The sequence below is a fragment of the Liolophura sinensis genome, chromosome 13, assembly GCF_032854445.1.
Source record: "Liolophura sinensis isolate JHLJ2023 chromosome 13, CUHK_Ljap_v2, whole genome shotgun sequence".
NCBI classification, from domain to species: Eukaryota; Metazoa; Mollusca; class Polyplacophora; order Chitonida; family Chitonidae; genus Liolophura; species Liolophura sinensis.
This window is the reverse complement of record NC_088307.1, coordinates 4,411,001-4,435,201: the sequence shown is the minus strand read 5'-3', so window position 1 is coordinate 4,435,201 and position 24,201 is coordinate 4,411,001. Positions and strand designations below refer to the sequence as shown.

The 24,201-nt window shown below is 37.2% G+C and overlaps 1 protein-coding gene across 2 annotated transcripts in view; it reads right to left on the bottom strand.

Annotated features, from left to right (window-relative positions):
* Positions 1–420: 420 nt before the first annotated feature.
* LOC135480314 (uncharacterized) overlaps positions 421–24,201 on the bottom strand; it is a 94,485-nt gene continuing 70,704 nt past the window's right edge. Inside the window, exons 1-6 of one of the 2 annotated variants that reach the window (XM_064760128.1) lie at positions 15,437–16,310; positions 9,297–10,001; positions 5,929–6,122; positions 4,793–4,956; positions 2,475–2,638; positions 423–1,242 (exon numbers count right to left, since the gene is read on the bottom strand). In XM_064760128.1, the coding sequence (XP_064616198.1) occupies positions 1,069–1,242; positions 2,475–2,638; positions 4,793–4,956; positions 5,929–6,122; positions 9,297–10,001; positions 15,437–15,442 (1,407 nt within the window). In that variant the 5' untranslated portion in view covers positions 15,443–16,310 and the 3' untranslated portion in view covers positions 423–1,068. Of the gene's footprint in view, positions 1,243–2,474; positions 2,639–4,792; positions 4,957–5,928; positions 6,123–9,296; positions 10,002–15,436; positions 16,311–24,201 lie in introns of those variants that run through there. The other variant, XM_064760127.1, reaches the window with a different exon arrangement.

Below are 24,201 nucleotides of genomic sequence, written 5' to 3'. Positions count from 1 at the left end.
TTTCACAATATACAAACAAAAATTCAACACAACCTTAACAACCTTTGTCCGAGGCATTAGCACTTATCTCCCCTTGGTATTGGAACTCTCTTGTTTTGTTTTACAATCCACAAACTGGGTATTAATCGATTTTCCAGAGATAACCTTGGCTTATGCCAAACAATTCAAGTACTTGCATACAGCTCAAGCTATGTTACTTTTTAAATTTTAAAATGATTATGACAATTAATAACATTTAAATAAGAAGTAGAACATAATCATATGAAATGACACATTCTTCCCTAACCATTTCAATAATCCCCTATATCTCCTCTGTTAAGAGGAGGGTAGAAGTTATGAAAAATTACCAATAGCATCGCAGGGAAAAATATTGTTATATTCATATCTATTTTCCTCTTGTCTTGCAGCTTATACTGATTTTAAGTGTTACTCCATCTTACACTTAAATATCTTGGAAATCTCTGCACAGTTTATAAAATTAGCCTATCAATAAAACTTATAAATCTGATTAATTTCTGATTTTCCCCCAGAAAATATGAAAGGCAAAAAAATATAACAGAAGGAAAAACAAAAAAAAATTTCAGGAGAAATTGATACTTACTGTGTGTTATTTCTTACCAGACAGAAAACATAATCATACGTGTACATCATCACATTCCATTCAATAATTTGGCTGACAATATTTCCTTCAACATTCTTTGCCTAACAAATGGGTAGAAATGAGGGCATTTCACTGGTGGAAGAATATCATTCCTTACTATTTACAAAATGAATATGTATAACATTCCAATAATGAATATCTCCGACTCCCAATACCTTGTAATTAAACACATGTAACAACAACAACAACATGGAAATCTGATTATTTAAACTGGCGGTGGTATGGCAATTAGATAACACATAATGCATGTAAACAGGTGAAAGCTAATAATACATGTACACCTACAAGTACCTTCACATAAAATATTCAATGAGGATAGATATACATGTAGCACAGGGTTGAATTAAGATGGGTGGAGAGCTAGGTTGCTATGGTGATTGATGAATGAATTCAAGATGGCTACTAGCTCACTTCCTGTGGTTTGACAAAATATTTTGGTAGTATCCAGACTGTAGAAACCTTGGATAAGAATCCCTCTCCATCAAAGCCTGTATTCTTTTCTGAGCATCTTGAAATGTCTTCCGATTTAAATTTGTCATGTTGGAAATGGTGTTGATTCTTGTTTTGGAGTCCAGATTAATCTGAAGAAAGAATAAGGAAAACAAAACACACATTCATTAATAAATAATGCACACCAAAATAGTTTCATGTTCAATATTTTACTATGATAATTCAAAACATATATTTTTTCATGCACTTGGGACCAGCTGCTCCATTTCCCTCCCCCTGCAGAATCTGCAGCCCATGGATAAAACTTGGTAATTTAACATGGGCTTCTTAAAAAACTTTCATATAGTGATTAAAAATCTCTGATTTCACTGTATGATTAATGGAGCTGTGTTTATCCTGCTAATTTTACTGGAAAACATGGATCATGTTAACATACCTGTTCCTATTTCTATTCACAGGTTTCTCCCAAATCTGGCCCATGTTTATCAAATGTGTACATGTAACTATTTGTATTCACAGGTTTCCCCCAAATCTGGCCCATGTTTATCAAATGTGCACATGTATCTATTTGTATTCACAGGTTTCTCCCAAATCTGGCCCATGTTTATCAAATGTGTACATGTAACTATTTGTATTCACAGGTTTCCCCCAAATCTGGCCCATGTTTATCAAATGTGCACATGTATCTATTTGTATTCACAGGTTTCCCCCAAATCTGGCCCATGTTTATCCATTGTGTACATGTAACTATTTCTATTCACAGGTTTTCCCCAAATCTGGCCCATGTTTATCGAATGTGTACATGTATCTATTTGTATTCACAGGTTTCCCCCAAATCTGGCCCATGTTTATCAAATGTGTACATGTATCTATTTGTATTCACAGGTTTTCCCCAAATCTGGCCCATGTTTATCACATGTGTACATGTAACTATTTGTATTCACAGGTTTCCCCCAAATCTGGCCCATGTTTATCAAATGTGTACATGTAACTATTTGTATACACAGGTTTCCCCAAATCTGGCCCATGTTTATCAAATGTGTACATGTATCTATTGTAGTTTACATTATATTTCTTGTAACACAACTTCACTGTAATTCTCAAGATTAAAGTTCCAAAATTGCAGGTACTGAACAGGAATAACAGTGAAATATTTTTTTCATAAAAAATGGGGCAATATTTTTCCATAAAAATTCATTTTCAAACTTCTATTAAGCATAATATTTGATATTTGTTTATTTGGTTTGACTGTTAATAACACAGAAAACATTCTGAAATAACAATGATTATTTTGTAATCAATGATTGTAAACATCAATGACAAAAATCAAACCATATGAAACTCGGAATTCTATGGGGCTTACCTCTTTTGGTGCATGGACTGCTACATAATCAGAGTAGATTGTTTGGGCTTTAGCTGGAAGCCGATTGGTTCTCGTATGCTGGTAATCCTCACATGCAATCCAAAACTCGATGTTTTCCTCACTGAACTCTGACCTCAAAAACTGTCTGAACAGCTGAAGTCCATCTGAAAAATGATACACACTTGTAAAGAACCTTTTATTTATTTATTTATTCGTTTGATTGGTGTTATACGATGGCGACCAGCATTATATAAAGAACTTTTAAAATAAAAAAAAAATAAAAAATTTCTTCAACTTTTTTTCATGTTTAATTTTTTTAAGATTATGTTGTTTAATTTGTGCTTTGGCGGGTTTGTCACAGCAGGGATTTACGGGGTAAATTATTATTTTTTTTGTGTCTAGGCAGAGCAATGCCTTCCAAATATACTTTAAACACAACCAGGTTAACATGTCAAAAGGTTTAAAAAATGGGATCAAGTTGGAGTGACATAAATACCAAATTTTTAAAAACACTTGACCTAAAACTTCATCCACGACATACCTGCTTATTTTTCAGTTCCTGTTTCTGAGAGATCTACTGATCTTAGAAAAGTGTTTTGCGGTTTGTTTGGAAGGTAGATAACCAACAGGAAAACTGTTCCAAACCCCCTAAGTGCTATATAGTGACATTTATTTTCCTCTAAAAACGAAAATATAGCTTAATTCACCAGTCCTGTTTGTGTGTGTATGAGTCAGCTAGTGTTGGCAATCTTGTCAAGATATGGCCACTTGCTGGGGAAAATTGTCCAGAATGGAAGCTCGAATTAACCTATAACTATATTCAATCAATCATGTCTTCAAATTTAAAAGAGTTTCTGGTACTTAAAGGCACATTTCGATATGAGTTGATAATTCTGCACCCAATGCAGCTGATTTGATTTGATAAGTTGTTAAACAGTTGTTTAACACACTACTGTAATTCTTCTTCCTACTCTTATGTTTGTAAGGTGTTTATTTCAAGCATATGCTGAAGCCATGATTCTATCTGGACTGATTAAATAACACTTTTTGTGAAGCCTTGAAATTGGCCAATCCAACCATTGTAGTTTTGTTTCCAGAATCAAATCAAAAATGTGCATATATTGCACTGAAAGTGGCTCTTTCATATGCGAGAAGGTTGAGGAATAAGGGAAATGTTCAGGAATTTTTGTGATGGTGGTCAGTTTCATGGGTGGAGAAACTGGAGGGTAAACCACAGACCTCTGACAAGTTACTGATGGACTTATCCATACATAATGTACAGATACGGTATGAATGCCATGTTGATGGAACAATCACTGGAGCATGGTCTTTAATGAACGTCCATCTGTACAAAAGAATCCTATGACTGGAGGCGCCTGCTTTAACTATCACCTTGACCCACAAACAATGAGAAATCGAGAGACCGCCCTTCCTAGCACTTCAACCACAAGCAGCTTAACGCGTCAATCACATGCAGGCAGTTTCCTCACAACTGAGCACGTTCGTCAATCTATACAAGCTGTCAATTCTAATGGATCTACTCATCAGCTTCTATCACTGGGAGAATTTCGGACGTTCACGGTAGGATGCAGAGCTACCACCACAGGATGTTGCTGCATATGTCAGTGATTTTAATATTATTTCCCCGGGGTGAAGACCTACAGCTTCATATGCACATCCACATTTACTAGACCTGGCCAATGCCACTTTAATTTTCCGTACTCAGATGCACAAAGGCTTCGCAATCGATCCTTATCAATAGCTAAGTTTTTTTTTATTCATTTCCTCTATCACACATCCCTACCAATAATATCTCAATGCTTGTTTGGATGGTCACATTTAACAGGATTTTCCCCCATATTGCCACTACATTCTTCCTGGTTTATTTTCATCCTCCTCTCAATAATACCTGTTCTCAATAATACCTGTTTCTAAAGCTTTGTTTTAATTGCTTTTCTTCAAATCCTATGTTAGTTTCTGATCTTTTGAAACTGATCTGTCTTAAATAAGTTTGCTTCAACTGTCCCCAAGCTTTAACTGTTTTCCGACACAGAGCAATGTAAATGATCTAAAATTGTATCCCCAAAAAGTGCATTTATAGAGGCAAATAAATGTCATAAAAGGTTAGTTTGGGTGGGAAAACCTACATTTTCCCCGTTGGATATCATCCTACCTTCCAAACAAACCTCAAAACACCTTTCTCAACAGAACTCTCAGAATGAGGAAAAATGAGCCACTTAGGTCATTTAGCGTAATTTGAAATGTGTCATAAGTAGTGAAAAAAAAGGACAAAGTAGAATCTAGAGTTATTTACTTACGTTTATCTGTGAGTAAGTTTTCAAAGGACCTGCTCCACCTTACAGCATCTTCCCGAGATGGTATATTCATTTTGCCTTCCTGCAATTTCGCTGTGCTCTCTCCTAAAGCGCTGTCTGTATGTCTACGGCGTAAAAACTGGAGCTTTCGTTTCACGTGCCTCGCCCTGGGAAAAGCAACACAAGCAATATTAGAAGGTTAGAAAGGACATGTATACATACACCGGCAATGGTATATACAGTTCAGACCTCAGTGTAACTACCACTTCAAAGCCGATCTAATTAAAGGTGCGTACAGGTAAGTCGCTCGTCAATAACCTTTACCACGCTAGCGCTTCTATGTGAGCCCGTTTAAAATGTCAATATCTCCACGTCTACCTGCGCCTTACTTCATCACGTCTGCCCATTACATATGCCTTGATCGGAAGTTTCTCCTAACATAAACCGTGTTTATGGAGACATTATGGAAATTCTATGCAAGAACAACTCACTGCAGTATCCAACCCTGATTTTACCTATAGTCTCCGAATTCTATTACAGAGAAAGGCTTTCCCTTCTCAAACTTCCTCCTAGCTTCCAACGACCTCTGGTTTTCTATACCGCTAATGTGCTGCCTTGGCTGAATTCAAAACTGGTTGAACGAAGATTTGAGGAGATGGCTCCGCTATTAGAACAGCCTCTCTCTGAAGACTCTAAGGGGCTGACACTGCGCTTTTGTACCCTGGCAGTAAAGGTATCAAGGGATTCATCGTTACCATGGTAACCAATTTGGTCGGCCCATTTCCATAGAGACCAAAGCCCTTTTATCCCTGATACGATATCGATGCATGGATGCATGTTGATGACATCATGAGTTTACTGAACCATGGCTCTTCACTCAATCTAACTCATGCACGTTTGCAAATATTAGCATCGTTACTTCATAATTGCAATTCAATAAAAAAACACACAATAATTTGATTGGAACAAAAAATGATTTGATAGTAACCATAGTAAAAAGCCCAGAGACACTTTGGGGATTTGAAACTTGTTAGGTTTTCTAACTGCCAGTGTCACAAATTACAACTGATTTAAATTTGGACAGAAACTATAGCTTTAATGAAATACATTACAGAAATGTTTGTATATACCGTACTTACAATTTAGAGCGGCTGTTGGATTTTGTAACGGGTGCTTGCGATGACGAAGTTTCTGAAGTGATGAGGCTGGATGGATCATCGGACATGACCTTTCTGACGGGTTTGTGCTGTTGTTGTTGGCAATCCGCATCGCATGCTTCAGCAACGTGTGGCTCGGAATAAGCTTTCTGGGTGGGCGGTCCATCTGCCAGGGTCTGGAATTAACGAGATTAATAGATAGATTCTTACTAATCACCTTACATAAATGAACACCCAAAACACGCTGTGAAACATGTGTATCAGACTTATCAATAGAAACAGTTGAAAAATTACGAAAGATTTAAACTTGCAAGAGTATGTATTATCTCTAACAGTACAGTATTACAATCACCTAAAATTTCGAGGAATTTTTCACCGAATATCACTCCGCTGTGCTAAGTTATTAAAAAAAAAATCAATCGCAGAAAATTTAATGGACATAACTTCACATGATGTTTTACTAATTTCTTCTTCAGGGTGCACAGCAGAAGGCAATTAACTGATGAAACAATTAAAGAAATTATAAGTGTTTCACTGATCTGCTAAGATTATCACAATTATACTGCCAAATTACATTGAGGTTACTTTACCTGCTCTCATCCCATTATCATGTTTCTTTGATCAAGCATATTTTTCTCAATATTTTCAGGTAAAATCTTTAACCATTTGAGTTCCGTAAAAACTTGTAAAGTCTTAAATATGAACACCTGTCCAAATGTATACTTCATCATGCCTTCACAATGTTTAATCATCAGAGTTGTCACTTTGCACTAGTCCTAAATACGAACAACTGTGCAAATGTATATTTCATCATGCCTTCAAGTAGCCCACCCTCCTCAAAGGCTTAGACAAACCTAAAGCTCTTGCATTAAATACCATGAGAATTACTAGTCAATCCAATATATAACTGACTAAATTTTTAAAGCTTTAGAACCTAATTTCTAAAAGTGAACACTTTTAAAATTTGTTTTTCTTTGTAATATTTTGTAATGTATAATATAACATTTGGTTTAATTTATAAAATAACATACCATCACATATATTTTTCATTAACCATTTTTAATTTTATTTTTGTAACAATCAGTAATTACATACATGTATGTTAAGTATAGTTTCATCTTGGAAGACATATTAACACAAAAGGTCTTTACACAATAGAATTTTAATTATCACTGTATACACGAATATAGAAACAATGGCAAAAAAAGTCGTGCGCCATGAAAACAAAAATAGATGCTCGTACACAAAGGACGTCACATGTTGAAACACGCGGAACTAACCCTCACGATTACACAGGGCTATTTTTACACATATCCGCCTCTAAATATCGGCATGACTAAGGATATTGCCATGATTGACTATCCTTAGATCTCTGATCAATTAAGCGTGTCATTTAAACCATATGAACGTGAAACCTTTGACAATTTGGCATAGTCTTTACACCCACATCCAACAAAACTCTCTCTCTCTCTACGTATCTATAGCAACATGAACTGGAGAGTTGAGAGGGACAGGTATTGCTTACCATCAAAGTGGCTTGCCTCCTCATTTAGATAAACCGTCACATGACTCCCAGCCAGAAATATTTGAAGTTTTCAGAAAAACCATTGTTCTGTTCCACATCCATGTAGCATTGAAGACGATACATGTATTTGACATCATCAAAATTATCTGCCTCACTAATTATTTTAAGATTCATTATGCACATATGAATATTGTCAGCTGAAATGTCAGGTAATGCCCAAGGTAAATTGAGTTATCTCCCTTCATTGTACGAGTCCTCAAACAAATGGGAAATTCCTAAAACTCTTTCCTGCCTGTATCAAGGTGGTCCAAAGCTGTGAACTCATTTTTCCTTTATTATGTCACAATTATCGGTATATGTGTGTCTATAAAACATATACGAAGAACACACGCACTGCAATGTCACAGAGAAAAACATTACCTCTCCCACTGCGTCACCTTTCTGTATGACAATGATGCCCCCATTCAGCTCTTCAAACAATGGCAACAATGCAAAATAGTAGGAATCGACAAGCCTAAATGTTAATTTAATTATTTGTTAATTTGATATGGAAAAGTCCATCAACACCACATAGATATATGAATATTTCTGCTCCCTTCAACTGGCCCTGTTTGGCATCACTCAAGTGCTTCAACTGGCCCTGTTTGGCATCACTCAAGTGCTTCAACTGGCCCTGTTTGGTATCACTCAAGTGCTTCAACTGGCCCTGTTTGGCATCACTCTAAGGCTTCAACTGGCCCTGTTTGGCATCACTCAAGTGCTTCAACTGGCCTTGTTTGGTATCACTCTAAGGCTTCAACTGGCCCTGTTTGGCATCACTCAAGTGCTTCAACTGGCCCTGTTTGGCATAACTCTAAGGCTTCAACTGGCCCTGTTTGGCATAACTCTAAGGCTTCAACTGGCCCTGTTTGGCATCACTCAAGTGACAATTCTTTGATGCTAATATACTTGATTAACACGTCAGATTCTTCTTCTTGACAATACTAAAGTGATATTTCCAAAATTAGAGGGAAACAGAGTTTTATGTTTATTATTTAAATTTTCAATGGATGGTTCAAGTAGCATTGAGTTTAATGTTAATGGCATTGAGGCCGAAATAGATTGGCAGCAGAAAATGTAATTCCTTTATATAATACTGAAAATTCTCTTCCACGCCTTAATTTTAATTAACAGCTTTGTTTTTGTTTTTTTTACAGGATTTTTGAGTGTTTATTGTGTGCTAAATACTCAAACTGTATAAGAATAATGAAAACATGAAAAATGTATCCTTATATTATGTCTGCATTGATTTTGTCAACAAAAAACCTTAGATGTACATACAGCTAGTACATGGGTGTGCCTCACACAGGCCCACACTGACACTTGTGAGGCAAACTCTCCTGAGTTATGTCCCCTTAACTGCACTTGCTTCTCCGTTGGTATGTGGGTGGGATATTGGCTGATGGCTTACTACACTTCTATAACCTCTACTTTAACTTACCAAATCTTATCTATGCCATTATTCCTGCCTTAAATCGAACGTAAGAAAATGTTTTCGTCTTGTTATGCCCGACTATTCTTCGTCTATCTTGTTTTGTTATGTTGTGTTTCGCTATGGGTAAGCATAAGCAATATCATCAACCAAAACGAGGACCTCTGTCAGCTAACAGTTCTGATGTGCTACAACTGCAATCGCTGGCTCTTAACACAGCCGTTTGCAGGCTTCAAATTAACTCACCAATGCTGACGTTCTGCAGGGCACCATGAATCTATATACCTATGGGCTAGGGTGGCGAATTTAGGCTTATTTGATTACCTTATTATTAAAATCACAAAAGATTCTTACCGATTTTTCTGGAAGACTGCCTGGATTAAACTGAAGGAAAAGTGCGTAGGCTGGCACGTCTTTGGGATTTCCCGCGCTACAACTCCGTCTTAGCGGACGTGTGATCATTTTCCTGAATCTGCTCTTTTTGGACTCTTTGGCTTTGCGAGAACTGTTCTTGTTTTCGGTGGTGTGTGTGTGAGCGTGATTATCTTCGTCTGAAATTTCTGGGCTTGAATCACACGTGAAGGTCACTCTGACCTTATCCTTTGGTGAGATGGGTGGACTATCATTGTCAATACCTAAGTCTTCCTCGTAACATGAACTGCAGGACACTTCTACTGCGTCGTCCCTTTGGAGCACACCTCTGCCATCAGAGGTGTAGGTGTGGTGCAGTGATTTGGCGCACTGCCAGGAACCTTTAGACTGAGGGCACTCGCAGTTTGACGACGTTGAAGCACTATGGAGTAGTGAGCATTTTTTGTCCATGTCAGATGACAATCTTTTCTCGGTCACTCTCGATGACAAAGCCTGTTCTGATTGGCTGGAAGGCAGCGTTGTACTTGACGACGTGGCCACCTGGACAGGTCGCATCCTCTGATGGTGCATAGAGAGATGAGGTAGTTTGACATTCTGGAAGGATTTAGGGTCTGTCAACTGGCGAATAAAGAGGTCAAGGTCTTCTTCCCAAGGTTGAGGGGTCGAAGGTTCGTCAAGGTGAACACCCTGTGTTCAAAACAGAAAAAAAATCTATTAAAAAAAATTTAAACAGCTTTATATATTTATTTATTTAACTGACACATAACTCAGAATTCTTGACTGATACAAGTTGGCCATCAAGATGGCATGGATGGTGGACTGAGGAAACTGTGCTCTGGTAGAAAGCCACTACCCTCCACCAAATACCTCACAAATCTCATGACTTAAAGCAGCTATCCATAAGGTGTGAGGGCCGAATTTTAACCTGCAATCTCATTGGTTAATTCAGGACAAATCAGCTGTGATAAAAACAATGCTCTTCCTGAGTGAGCCAGTTAAGTCACACAGTTATAAATATATTTATTTTTTGAGTTTGGTGTTTTACGCCATACTTAAGAATATTTTCACTTACACGAAGAATATGTTTAGTAATATTACGCCGTACCGGAAATGGTATATTGGTCATCAAGGTACAGCAGAACTTCATCAGAGCTGCATTTACCAGTAAATAATTACAACACTTTCCTTGATGCACACAAGAGGTGTAAACATCATAAAGATGAAAAGATTGTTCAAATACAGAATAAAGCATGAAGATTGAGAACAGCACCAGGTTGGCACCATTACCCCTACGACACCTGGACTAGACTACATGTATCATAGTATGTCTGAATTTCTCAGTATTCAGGTAAATCAGAACTCACACCATGTCAAAGTAGCCAGAACATTTTAACAGCCTAGCGGCCATGTTGGATCCATATTAACATTGGCTAAGACAGGAATCAACATGGAAGACAACTCGAAGGTAAACTACACTACATTCAAATTTTCAAAATAACACCGTTGCCCAGAGAATTCTCTTGTTTTCTTGTAAAAAGAATTCAATAATTCTGTTTAATACAAATGTTTCTATTACAACTGTCCACTGTTCCATAACCTGTTGTACAAAAAATGTCCATCACTCAATTATCTCTCTTTCTCTTTAGAACATATCAGAATTTCACCATTGTTGTCCCCTAGTATTTTTTTTAAAAATGTAGCTGCAACCACTCTGAGTTTAGAAGCACTAGAATATGTGCTGTGTCCAGAAAATAGGTCTCTAACTGCGATGTTAGAGAGTTCATTGACTTGTTGTTGACTACTATTATGTCCGCTCCACAGAACTATCTGATTTGGGTTTGTGCTCAAATTGCCAGCAGGAATTTGATTGGTCGATCTGATTTATGCTTCTGCGCTCTGGGAAACATTCCAGAGTCTTCGTCACAGAAGTTTTATTGGTCGATAAGACTTAACTGGATAATCCCTCTCAGCAACTCTACTCGTATTTTAACGAGGCCATGTTTTGATGAATCCAGTATCCACACATTTACAGCATTGCTGGATCTATGTCAATGTCCTAAATGCTAAGCCGATCACCGAGGCTACACAACATCAGCTGTCTGTGACACAGGTCTCACAGTACGCAGTATCACTTAAACATCAGCATCACTTAAACATCGTTCTTATCGGCTGTAATCTGTCCTCCAAACAAACTGCTCGGAGCCTGCGTCATGGGTCAAGAAAAAGGTGTAAACAGTGGAGCTGACTGCGTTACTTCCTTCTTGTTGTTGGCTTAAACATGTTTTTCCTGATAACACTGTACCGGTACTGTACACGTATATTGTGTCATATTTCGATCATTCGATCATCCCTAAGTCATCCTTAACATGAAATAAAAATATGATTCTCACCGATATTTCCAAGATTCGACGTAATGTTTATGATTTAATCTGTTAAAGGAAAGCATAAAAATGATGCCAAAATCAGATGAAGGAGCATCAAAAGTGTTTTTACAGATATGGTCTTCAATATTTTTTTAGTTTGTTTTCTCAGGAGAAAAAGGTTTATGAAACGATTTTTGTATAGTAGGTATTTGGGAGCACCTTTTGATACTTATTGTCGCTGCATAATAATGCTCTGCATAGGGATGTGATGCTATTCTAATAAACTTATTTGAATGTAAACTTGTTGTTTATATGCAAACATATGCATCTAATCTGAATTATGATAATATTTATAAATATATTAAAAATATAAAAAGGATCAAAATCAAGGTTCATCGCATTTGTCAACTAAAACATGCAAATATATTTATTAAACATGTGTTAGGCCCCTATTTATAACATTATTACTTGGAGACAATATATACCAAAAGGTACCAAATACCCACCACACAACAAATGGCCTTTTTCTTTGAAGAAAAATATAAAAAAAAAATACTGCAGACCATATTTACGACAAACTTTTCGCACACTTTCACCTGAACTTTATGTCACTTTTAAGTTTTCCCCATCTTTAATAATATTCATACATTTCCTGATTTCCCCATGTTTTTTACTCAATGAAGATTTTTGATTTTATCTACATAAAATTATAACACCTCAACTTCTTTGTTTTGACATATAAGAATACATACTCATCCAAAAATCATTCTACATAAAAGAGGCCTTCCACATTTTCAAACCCGACTTATTCAAATTCACCACAAACTGTTTTCTGACAGTCTGCCTGCTCTTCTCTTTTAAACTGCCTCCTAAATTGGGAAATTTTAGCACAGCCATGTAGTAATTTTACCACAATGGCCCCAGTGGCCAATGACTTATCAAGTTTTTCATTTAAATATAGCTGCACTTAAATGGCCGGTATATTATAAAGATGAGTCCCAGTATAGCTTGGGCATTAATACCACATGCCACAGAATTAAGACGCTTCACTCTCATCCCCCCTCCCCCCCCCCCCCCCCACCACTGGCTTCTCCCAGTCTTGCACCAAATGAGTGCGCAGCTGGAACTTAATTATTTCCAAGTTTCTATAGATATTCTTCCAATCCCCCCCTCCCCCGGCACTTTTCCAGTCACCTTAAGGCAGGGTCAATGGTCTGTGAGAATCAAAGTCATCAGTGCTCCCTGATATTATTTACAGGCCGTCATAATCAGGTCAACCTTTCCAAATGATTAGGTTCTCTAATTCTTTCACCTATTTTAAATTCACAAATATGAAAAGTTCATATGCAAATTTGGATATTTATGATATAACATACATGTATATGCCAACATAATAATCAGATTTTTTAACCAGAAAGATTTTCTTCCATTAATGCCTGATACATGCACTTCTTAACGAAATCACAGAAACTCTTTTGCATTATGTAAACTTATTTGGGAAATGAAGCTTAAAATGCCCCAAAATATATTGTACAATCTGACTTCATGTATAAATATTTTAATAAGTCAGTCAACTCTTGACATGGATCAAAGTTACTCACATCTAAGCATGCCAATACTGCATTTCATCAGCTGGGGCATTTGGTACAAAATGTTATATAGGCTCCTTTTCCATTGTTTCAAGAAAAAATCACAATAAATACCACATACTAAATAACCTCAAATGAAGTTTGATTAGACAGTGTACTTTATCACCTGTGATGAGAAACACATGCATGAAGCACACAAATGACAAGATCATACCAGTTTCTATTTAAACATCACGTAAATGTATATATAGATGTATGTTTTCATATGTCGCTATCGCATCTCAATTAAATTATGTTTTCATTAACCAATATGCAAATTCACTATTTCAGTATCCACCATCAATAATAACAACAAATTCAACGTTTTATTCCAACACCAACGCCAATATAACCCCAAATTTCAAGTTAACTCGGACAAAATTATGAGAGTATATATATCCACACTGGCCTCCCTCTCTCTTGACGAACAAAATGGACTGATATACACAGGAGAAAATGTTATCTGCTTCTGTCGGAACTCTGGCTCTCACAGCATGATATACCCTCAATTACTCCAGTGGAACATCAGTCCAGATTGACCTGTTAACCTGATAATGATTTTAGGCTTTGGCAAGGATTTTAAGAGGTGCTCTCAAGGCGCTAACTTGAAAGACCTGGCGATTTATTCATCTCTCAGCAATCAAGGTGTTCCCCGAGGACAGTTTTACGGGAAGACCACACCACTTCAAAGTGTTCAAAATCGCTGGATTTATCTGACCTGTGAAGCTGAGAAAGGGCAAATTTGCCATCATCAACCACAGATGGCAGACATCTTCTCCACTGGGGTGGCGGGGAGCAGGGGGAGTAAGGGTGAGAGACAGATGTGGTGTGTGGAGATCGAGAGATATATGGACTCACAACAGTTTTAAAAATTATCCCCGACTGTCTGTCTGATAATTCAGCCTCATTACCTCCCTTAGCCAAAGTCTGACCTCATAAATCACAATAATTAGAGTCTTATAGTCATGAAGAGATGGGTTGTTCAGACAGCCGGGAAATTTAAGCTTACAGTATGATGTCTAACTACACCTAGAAACTGACAAAGATCCTGGCAAATGGTGGAAATCAAGCTTGTGAGGCCTTTTACGACATTTTCTATCAAGGATCAAGGACTCATAGAAATGACATTACCTCAACACTAACCATTTTCGCTGTAGAACATTTATTATTTTCCTTTAACCTCAAAGTCACAAATGTTCTCTTATACAAGTGGGGTCAGAATTATGGTGGCAGGAGACTGGGCAGAACCTGGGGGGGGGGGGGGGGAGGCAGGGAGGACTGGCACACCTTCCCACAGAAGACCGGACTGGACTTGAACTCACAGCAAATTGCATTGGTGAGAGCTTGGCTTCTGCATGACTGTGCTGTGCTAGCACACTAACTACCTGGCCACAGAGGCCCTAGCTGTACAACAGTAAAATTACCTACTTAAAATACAATACAATAGCTGGATAGCACCTGTCTCTACATTCCGTGCACCTATTAGACAGCATCTCACATCGGATATCTTATAGTACATTAATACTAAGATCTAACATAAGCATAATTAAACACATGGCCTATAATTTAGCATTTCATTGAAACTAACGAGGATATATACTGTGCGTACTAGTGTACATACTAGGTACATGTATATTACCTCGAAAATTGGCCTGAAACTGCTTTCCCCAAAAGGATATCATCATACATACATTCTAGCAAACCTTGATCAAAACATATTTCTGAGATAAATTGTGCATGCATCTTAGAATCGGGTAAACCATTAAAATATAGTCTTGTTACAAAATTTTAGGTTATATATTATGTAGCAATTGGACAACAAATTACATTCCAGATAAACATTTCTGGTCTGATAGGAGACAGTATATAGTCAAACAATATATCAATAATTTGTCTTAAATACCCTTTAAAAATTCCAGATAATTAAGGCAGGCATATTGGTACATCCTGAAATAGCACAAAGAGAAGCATTACAAGCTAATGCATTAACCTACACAGCTTGGCTAAAAGTACAGTACTTCCTTGTTCATTATGGGGCAGAATTAAAATTTACATGATTTACATAAAAATGACATGGACTTGCCAGTTTCAGGTTTCGAGAGCCGAATCTTCAGAATTAAGATCTACTTACTTTCATTGTGATATGTTCTGGATTAAAATGCAATCTGCACTTTGCTGAGAATCCTGCTGAGCTTGCACGCGCCCCGGTTGATATTCGTCGCAGAAGCAGCTTGCTGGTACCAGTATGTGGCCTCAGAACCACGTGTACTGTAGCGCCCCTGGATCACGAGATTTGCCTAATGTCTCGATGCCCGACTGTCTTGCAGCCGGTGAGATCTTCGTGTCCACGCTAAAGCGGAATGTCCTTGAAGAACTAGACGTGGAATTGAGTGAACCTGTCCAATGAGGATAGCGAGCGAAGACAATCACCAGTCCCCTAGGGGTAATAATAGCAACAAAGTTCAAGCGGCTAAGCTGTATTGATCAGTGGTTAGGTTTTCGGACCCCTTGAGATTGACAGCCAGCCGCTTTCCACGGGACTCCAGTTGGCACAAGACCCTTGTGTTAGTGGCCTTGATGTGGTTCCTATACCCCACGAGATGTGGGCCTGGAACTAGGGTAATTTTACTCACCGTGAGTCCGACCAAATTAAAAATGCAGCTGTGATAACTATCTACAACCTATGTTCTAGGTTTAGCCTCATTTCTTCAGTTTGCTTATGACAGAAAACAATTTCTGTTAAAAATGTTGATATTTTTTTCTTCAGTATTTCTTCTTTCTGGTCGGTTGTTATAGCTGACTTGTACAACTGTTTCCTTCCAAGAAACTGACACTCTTCTAACCTAACACGTTAACACGTAAACCCTGAGGGCCATTAATGTACTACTGCCTTGGCCGATGGCGTTTACGCACTGTCTACCAGCTATACGATTTGCCATGCAATGATTCCTCACAGTTCCAGGCAAGGTTTGTAGTATTTTTGGTTTGGCACCTCATGTTCTCTGTTGTTTTATTTATCCGGCTGCGGGACCCGCGGACCAATCAGACGACAGCTGTCCCTATGACGTGTTGGGCCATCCACCTGTACTTGCTCACTCCAAACTCTCGCTGTAGACGTCAATGCTCTCTTTGCCGTCAGCTACTGCCAGCATCTTTTCAAACAAACGAGGATATATAGTGGTGTGAGGAGAAACTGAAGACTTCTGTGATTACACACTTCTACTAGCCACCTGGCTCATGCTCTCTGCCACTGCTTCTATCCCCGTCCCCATCAGGGTTGCCATGGTTACCAGCAGGTGTACTATAGTTCCCACTTATGACTCCATGCACTAGTTCATCTCCCATGTGAACACCACACCATAAAAATTACAGTGAAGGGATAAACAAAAGGTTAATGTATTGATGTTTTGTGTTTGGACAATCACATGATGAAGATGAAATTTTAGCATCTATTATCTATGAAACCTTCTTTTTTTTACTCAATTCCATCTGTAAAAAATAATATTTTTCAAGGATAAATTTAACCAATTAACATAAAAATAAATTTTGTACGTTTATTGATTAAGAACATCAACATGCATTTGTGAAATTTCATAATGACAATCAAGAATTGCCAAGGACTTCTTTAATATAAAAAGGAAAATGTTGCCAAAACACATACAAGACCCTCCACCCCAGGCCCACTATACCCTTAATCCTTACTGCCTGAAACACTGTCCAATGCTCTCTGTTCTCTCTCTCTCTCTCAATAGTCAGCTGAGTTTGCAACAACTACAGCAAAGGTCATTCCCTCGAGATAACCCTTATACTCAAGCTATTTTGTTAACAGACCATCAAAGACAGGTGCTGATGGTCCCAATACTCTATTCTGATCACATTTCTTCTTCTGATAACCCAGAAATATGGAATATATTCCAGATACTGTCCCGTCTACAGCCTGTATGCGATCATCAATCTTGTGTTTGGCTAGCTGCTCTGTGAGCAAATTTAGCTCCTGTTAATATCGCACACACTGTCGTCTATTATTCTAGCTCGCAGAAACGGCTGTTGAGCATTGTGTGTCCCCGACCAAGCAGACGATCAAAGCTCAGATTGGTCCCAAAATATCTCTGTATCAAGTGAAGAAAACGTCTATGGAGAGAAGTCAATAGTTCAGATTCCCGTGAAGAATTATGCCGATGCTTCCCATGTTTGCTCTGCAAGAGTACAAACATTGCCAAGTCCATTCATCTCTCACCTCTGACTATATGCTTGGTTCATACGTCTGCCAAATGTACTGTTTAACTGTCAAGCTGTGTCAGCTCCACGGATCTAGTCAGACTCCGACTCCGAATCAGGCTGTTTCTTTTGCACTATTCCTCTATTTGTAATATCTCGTCCTGTGTTATGTTCATTATCACAATACATCAACTCAAAGACAATTTATCACTGTGAATGAGATCCAATGAGATTAAAAACCTATCTTGCCAACTGCCTTATACTTTAGCGTTATCCTGAAACACTCAGCAGCATTCAGTTTCAGGATAAAAATAGCACCAGTACTATGGAAATTAAATATTAAATTTAGCATACTGTGTCCACCATTTTGCAGATAATATTCAACATTTGTGCCAAATTTCCACACTGCCAGACATTGAAAAATCACAAAATTACAATCAACAGCACTGCACTGCTGTTAACTCTATTTTTATGACTTTCTTGCAGAAACGAAAATTTTCATTAAGCCTGAAAGAAAAACATAAATGGTTTAATATTGAAGAGGGTTATACAGATCAAATGGGGACCTGTCAAACACCTTGCAGCAGGACCTTGACGCCATTTTCTGTTTCCTGTTTGTCAGAATAACAACAGAACCATGTTACAGTAGAAACTGATACATTGTAACAATACGCAACAAAAACTTTTTGAGGCTGTAATAGATCAAAGCCCTGGTTAACATTAGCCCGCCACTTTATGGGATGAAAAAATGTGTAGTCTTGCCATTTATTCTGCTGAGTGTTGATTGATTGATCGATTGTAATAGTAATTATGCCTGTAAGGATAAATAAACTTTCCACATTTGGGTAAAAATAAACTAAATGCCTAAATTCTTATCTCTATACTAATTTCAGAAAAGAAATGCATTTTTAGGTCACCAGTTAATTCCCCATTTCTCCTGCTAATATATACACGTACAAGGTAAAATCGTTTCCCACAACTCGAGCCCCCACCAACCCCCCACCCCCTCTACACTCCAACAAACACCCACTCCACCCCTACCAGCCTCCACAAACACACCACCCCAAATTTCCATGGAAAACACTTAATTACCAGAAACTTCTGGAACGGTAAAATTCTGAAAACATAAGCAAATGTTGTCATCAATGAATTTTTAGTGAATAAATATTGGATGTGAAAGCCTTTTTTTCTTCTTTTTTGCAAATGGGTAGCCTATAGGACAAAAGGATATGGGCATGATGGTACGGTTTGCTGCAATAGGCATCATGTCAATAACATAATGTATTGCGGCATGTATTAAAACCATCACAGGAAAGTGACGCAAGTAAAGAATTAATGAGCTTTCAAAACTGTTATTGATGGAAGTGGTCACATATAGCTGTGTTAATTCTGCTTTGTTTTGAAACCACAGGCGCCACTTGCTTTAATAGCATAAATTAACCTAGCTCTTTTTTTTTCTGCATGTTTCTGATCGATGTGTTATTGGGCACGAATTGGCAATGAAGGCTCATGGGAAGTCAATCAAATTTAAAAAAAAAAAACTAAACTAAAGACACCTCAACATGTGCACGCAAAAACACATGTATACATGCCTAAATGCATATACACTACCAGAAATGAAATATGCTTGGGAAAATCCTGGCTATCAGTTATTTCACCTAAAGTTTGGTACATGTGATAATGCATTATATTAAAAGGCCTTAAAATGATACTTCTGAAGTTAATGTTTTATGAAGTCCTTCTGACAATAAATTAATCATTCATTAAAAACTCATTATTAAATAATTAAGGTGTTTGAAATAATCAGAATTAATTAATTAATACTAAAATGTATCACTCGAAAAATGGCAAACTTAAGCTTCGAAATACAATAATAAAAGATCAATATTATTTATCAGCCTGTTGTTAGAAAAAACAAAACAACTGCTAATTTAACTGTAACTGATTCATCTGTCTCATGGGTGCATGGTTACCCGATTTGTCATAATCAACATTATATTATTTTAACATTGGCAGACTTATCATTGATATATATATATATATATATATATATATATATATATATATATATAGTATGTAGACAGTACAAATGGTCTGTCAGGTGCCAGGCCCTGTTGTTAAAGATTTGTTAAGGTTGTTGCGACTTCAAGTTGCTGTACTTTTTGGCAAAAAATCCAAATTTTCTAATCAAGCGAATTTAATTTACTATATTTAACAAGAATAGATGATGTTATTTACATATATTATTTATACTATTTACAGTGTTAATTATAATGATTTTAAACTGTATGTGATTTGTAAGTTTTCACGAAATTTAATTTCTACCTGAAGTAATATGAACATTTTTTTTGTTTTCTCGATTTCCTTTTTAGTTATACTTACATTTCGCGTGGTAGGAAGTTTACCTTAATTTCATCAAGTATTCCACAAAAAAAAACAAAAAAACAACCAAAAAACGATGAGGAACTTTACACATGGCGCTACACAAAATAAACAGAAGCAAAGAACTGCAAGGCCTTCTGGAAAACCCAGATTGTAAGCCATCACATCATCACTGTGCCAACACGGATGTTTTTAACGAAAGTATTACGTCGCTGACTTCCATCGGGAATACAACGTGTACGATGTGGAATGCTTTGTGTCAACAAACAATTGAAATGTACTCAACATCAGCACGATCCACTCTCCTTAAAATCCCTTCCCATGAGCCTTCTCTGCCAATTCTTACCCGATAACACATCGATCAGAAAGAGGATACCTACAAATATGGGTTAATTTATTCCAAATCAATGAGAGTCTGTGATTTCAAAACATACAATGCAGCTTGTCACATCGGTCAATGACAAGCCCTTGAAAGGTCGTTAATTATTTACCTCTGTGTTTTTGCTGTCACACTAATAACTATATAACTCACATCATATCAATTTTCACATGTTTGCTACACTGTACAGGTCTATTTTCATTTCCAGTATCATGCATATAGTCAAAGAATACCTGGTCGCAAAAGTGAACATAAATACTGATCTTAGGAGAGTATGTTGCGGTTTGAGTGCAAGCTAGGATGACATTCTGGAAAAATATAAATTTCAGCAGCAAAAATACAATTTTATGGCATTTATTTGGTTCTAAAAATGGACTTTTTGAGGAGAAATTTCAGGCCATTCTCCTTTTCACAAAACGACATAACTAACTCCATGACAATTTGTATATAAGCTAAGGGTATACACATGTACATTAGGTATGATCTGGATTTAAGATTTTCAGTCTTTTTTTCCTCCTTACACCAGAAAATGATCTATTTGTACATTTTTATTATGTAGTAACTAACTAAATTTTGTTTATTGGTACATGTGGATCTTAGATATTACCATGTCCAAAATGGTATAATTTAATTTAAAGAAAAATATAAAAAGAAAGTTAAACTGAAATAAATTTTGAATTAAATTAGTTTGTATTAGCTTAGGAGTAATTCTGTGTAAAGACCATGTGTCACAGCTCTGTCATTTATCTACTGCACTGCTGAGATGTGTGTAGGTGGCACGGTAAATGTAGTTTTGTCGTACCCATTCATTCATACAGGTCACAACTATTAAGCTATATAACCACAGGCCCCACCCCCACCCACACATGGATTAATCACAGTTGACAGTCACACCTGTCCAGATAACGAGACCTACCTGTAAATGAATATTAGACAACATAAATGTCATCTTCATGACAGTGAGGAAACTTTATAGCTGAACAAATTTGAACAAGGCGCATCTAGAGGTATAATGGCAGTTTCTACATTGTGTTTTCCTAGGTTACCGGAAACAGTTTCAATAAATTGTCTCTGATACATGTTGTTTACTGATTAATTGTTTTTGTCATATTCTGGAATATTTTACCTACGTGACTGATAGTCATGCAGGTGACTAAGAGTGGAGGGAACCGGATGTATCCTGTACTGGGGGAAATCATCAACACTAAGGCTAGGTATACTTGGCAATGTTGTAGTTCACCTACTAATTATGGTCTATAACACACAAATTTACTGGGTCAGCTGAACTGAGGCCATCAAATATGAACGATAATGAAGAGCTGATCTGATGGAGAAATTCACCCATCAAACAAAAATGAAAGAAACAGGGCAGATTACAATAAAGCCCTACCATCTGACATCATGATGACACATCTGACATCATGATGACACATTTTACATCATGATGACACATGCATCAATCATGGTAAAATCATCAACAAGTATTGGAGACATTCTAATGAATGGAGCCACATGAATGGAGACATCCACACAAATGCTGACATCTGCATGAATTGAGACATCCACATATAACGGAGACATCCACAAATGATGGAGACATCCAAAAAACATATAGCCCTTACTCCACATGAATTGAGACATCCACATATAACGGAGACATCCACATATAACGGAGACATACAAAAAACATATAGCCCTTACTCCACATGAATTGAGACATCCACAAATGATGGAGACATCCACAAATGATGGAGACATCCAAAAAACATATAGCCCTTACTCCACATGAATTGAGACATCCACATATAATGGAGACATCCACACAAATGCTGACATCTGCATGAATGGAGACATCCACATATAATGGAGGCATCCACAAATGATGGAGACATCCAGAACACATATATCCATTACTCCACATGAATTGAGACATCCACATGAATGGAGACATCCACATATAATGGAGACATCCACAAATGATGGAGACATCCAGAACACATATATCCATTACTCCACATGAATGGAGACACAAAGAACATCTAGATGAATGGAGACATCCAAATAGACAGAGACATGCATCCACAAATAATGGAGACATCTACAATGGCCATATTTTTAACTACAACACTTATAATGTTTACAAATGCAAATCTAAATATTTGCATGCATTAAAGAGATGACATTGTGAGTCATTAATAAAAGTACAGACACGCTGTCCCACTGAGACTTGAGATGGTCACAAAATTCTAAGCCATTAAATTAAGTGTAATCTATATCTAAAAATATAAATGACATGACAGTTAAAAAAAAAAGAACAGCAGTCTTCCATGTCCAAACAGGAATTACAATGTGCAAACTTAATTTTTGAGGTGGACAAAAAAAATTATTTAAAACACACTCTCAGGTGACATATTTGCCAGCTTTGAGGGGCTCGGAAACTGACAAGCACATCTACACATAGCTAGGCCGGTGTACCATGATTGGTATTGCTGAAACGCATCTCCAAACTGTTGTATCAGCCCTGAGTCAGTGCATGTGTTGTTATTTCCTGAAGATCCAACGATTCTGGGTGTAAAATTATGAGTCACTGACAACTCCGTTTTCTCATTAATGAATCGCAATGTACATGGAGATTTCATTATTTTGACAATTCCAAGGGTTCAAACATAGCTGATTTTTTACATCAAAAACATTATAAGCACCATAAATTGGCTGGTGTATACACGCCTGATACCTGCGGACTTACGCATACCAATCGATCGGCAGAAGCTAAAAATGGTCTGATTAAATTTGTCTTTGTTTTACGTCATACCATCCCTGCCATAGCAGCCATTATTGTTTTACAGCATTATCACTATACGACATCGGACATCTAATGGCATGACAATGTAATATTCATAACAAAACGTGACATCAGTATGCGTCATCAGCCATGTTCACACCCTCCTGCTCTTAGTCGCACCTGTTCAGCACCAGATTTTTCAAAAAAGTTATTTAATTTTGGGATATTTTTGGTCTTCATTATGACAACAAGAGTGACAGGTGTTACATCACATGAAATTAAATATCATGAATGCCATCTTGGATTCTCTAAAATATTGACAGAGTGTAAATTTATAATAAAATTCAATCACAGAGTGGACTCACGTTATTCAATACTGCATTCTTTAAAATACTGACACAGTGTAAAAATCACTAATTCTCTGAGTGGATACGTGTTGTGGAGGTGTAAGAGGTGCCTGAGTGGTTTTATATTCACAGATTTCCTCACCCTCTGCCTGAGTTTCCACCACCATTGCACCTGAAGACCACATGCCATTTCAGGAGTTATTAATGTGGAATTAAATTTCTGCTGTTGCCCGTTACTGGGATTTGAACTCCAGTGTCTCTACATCCCAAGTGCAGGATCCTCTAGTTCAACACAACAGAAATTTCCAGCAGCTACATGTTGATATATGGCCAGTACACACTGCACATGTAAACAGAAGATTTGATCCCTACGTCAGTTGTAAATGTACAGTACACATTATAGACAATATGTACAGATATACATATGTACATATTCCATATGCTGATTTCAGCTTTAAGCCCTTGTAAATTTAGCCACGCATGCATTGTCCAGCACAGCCTTTGCTACAAATGCCACATGCCTTACACAGATAATACCCTTATATGTCTGAGTACATGGAATAAACTTGGAAAAATTATACAAAATCTCATTAAAGTATGGATATACCATTATTCCATGAATATAGTGCCAGGCCTTATTCACCTTAGTCATCCTTTTTTTAACTGCACAATATACCTTAAATATATATATATGAAATAACCATGCACAATTAAACACATCTCATCAAAGTATCAGTTTACGATTACTACCCTTATTTGGTCAGGTATGCACATCCGCCAATGGCTTC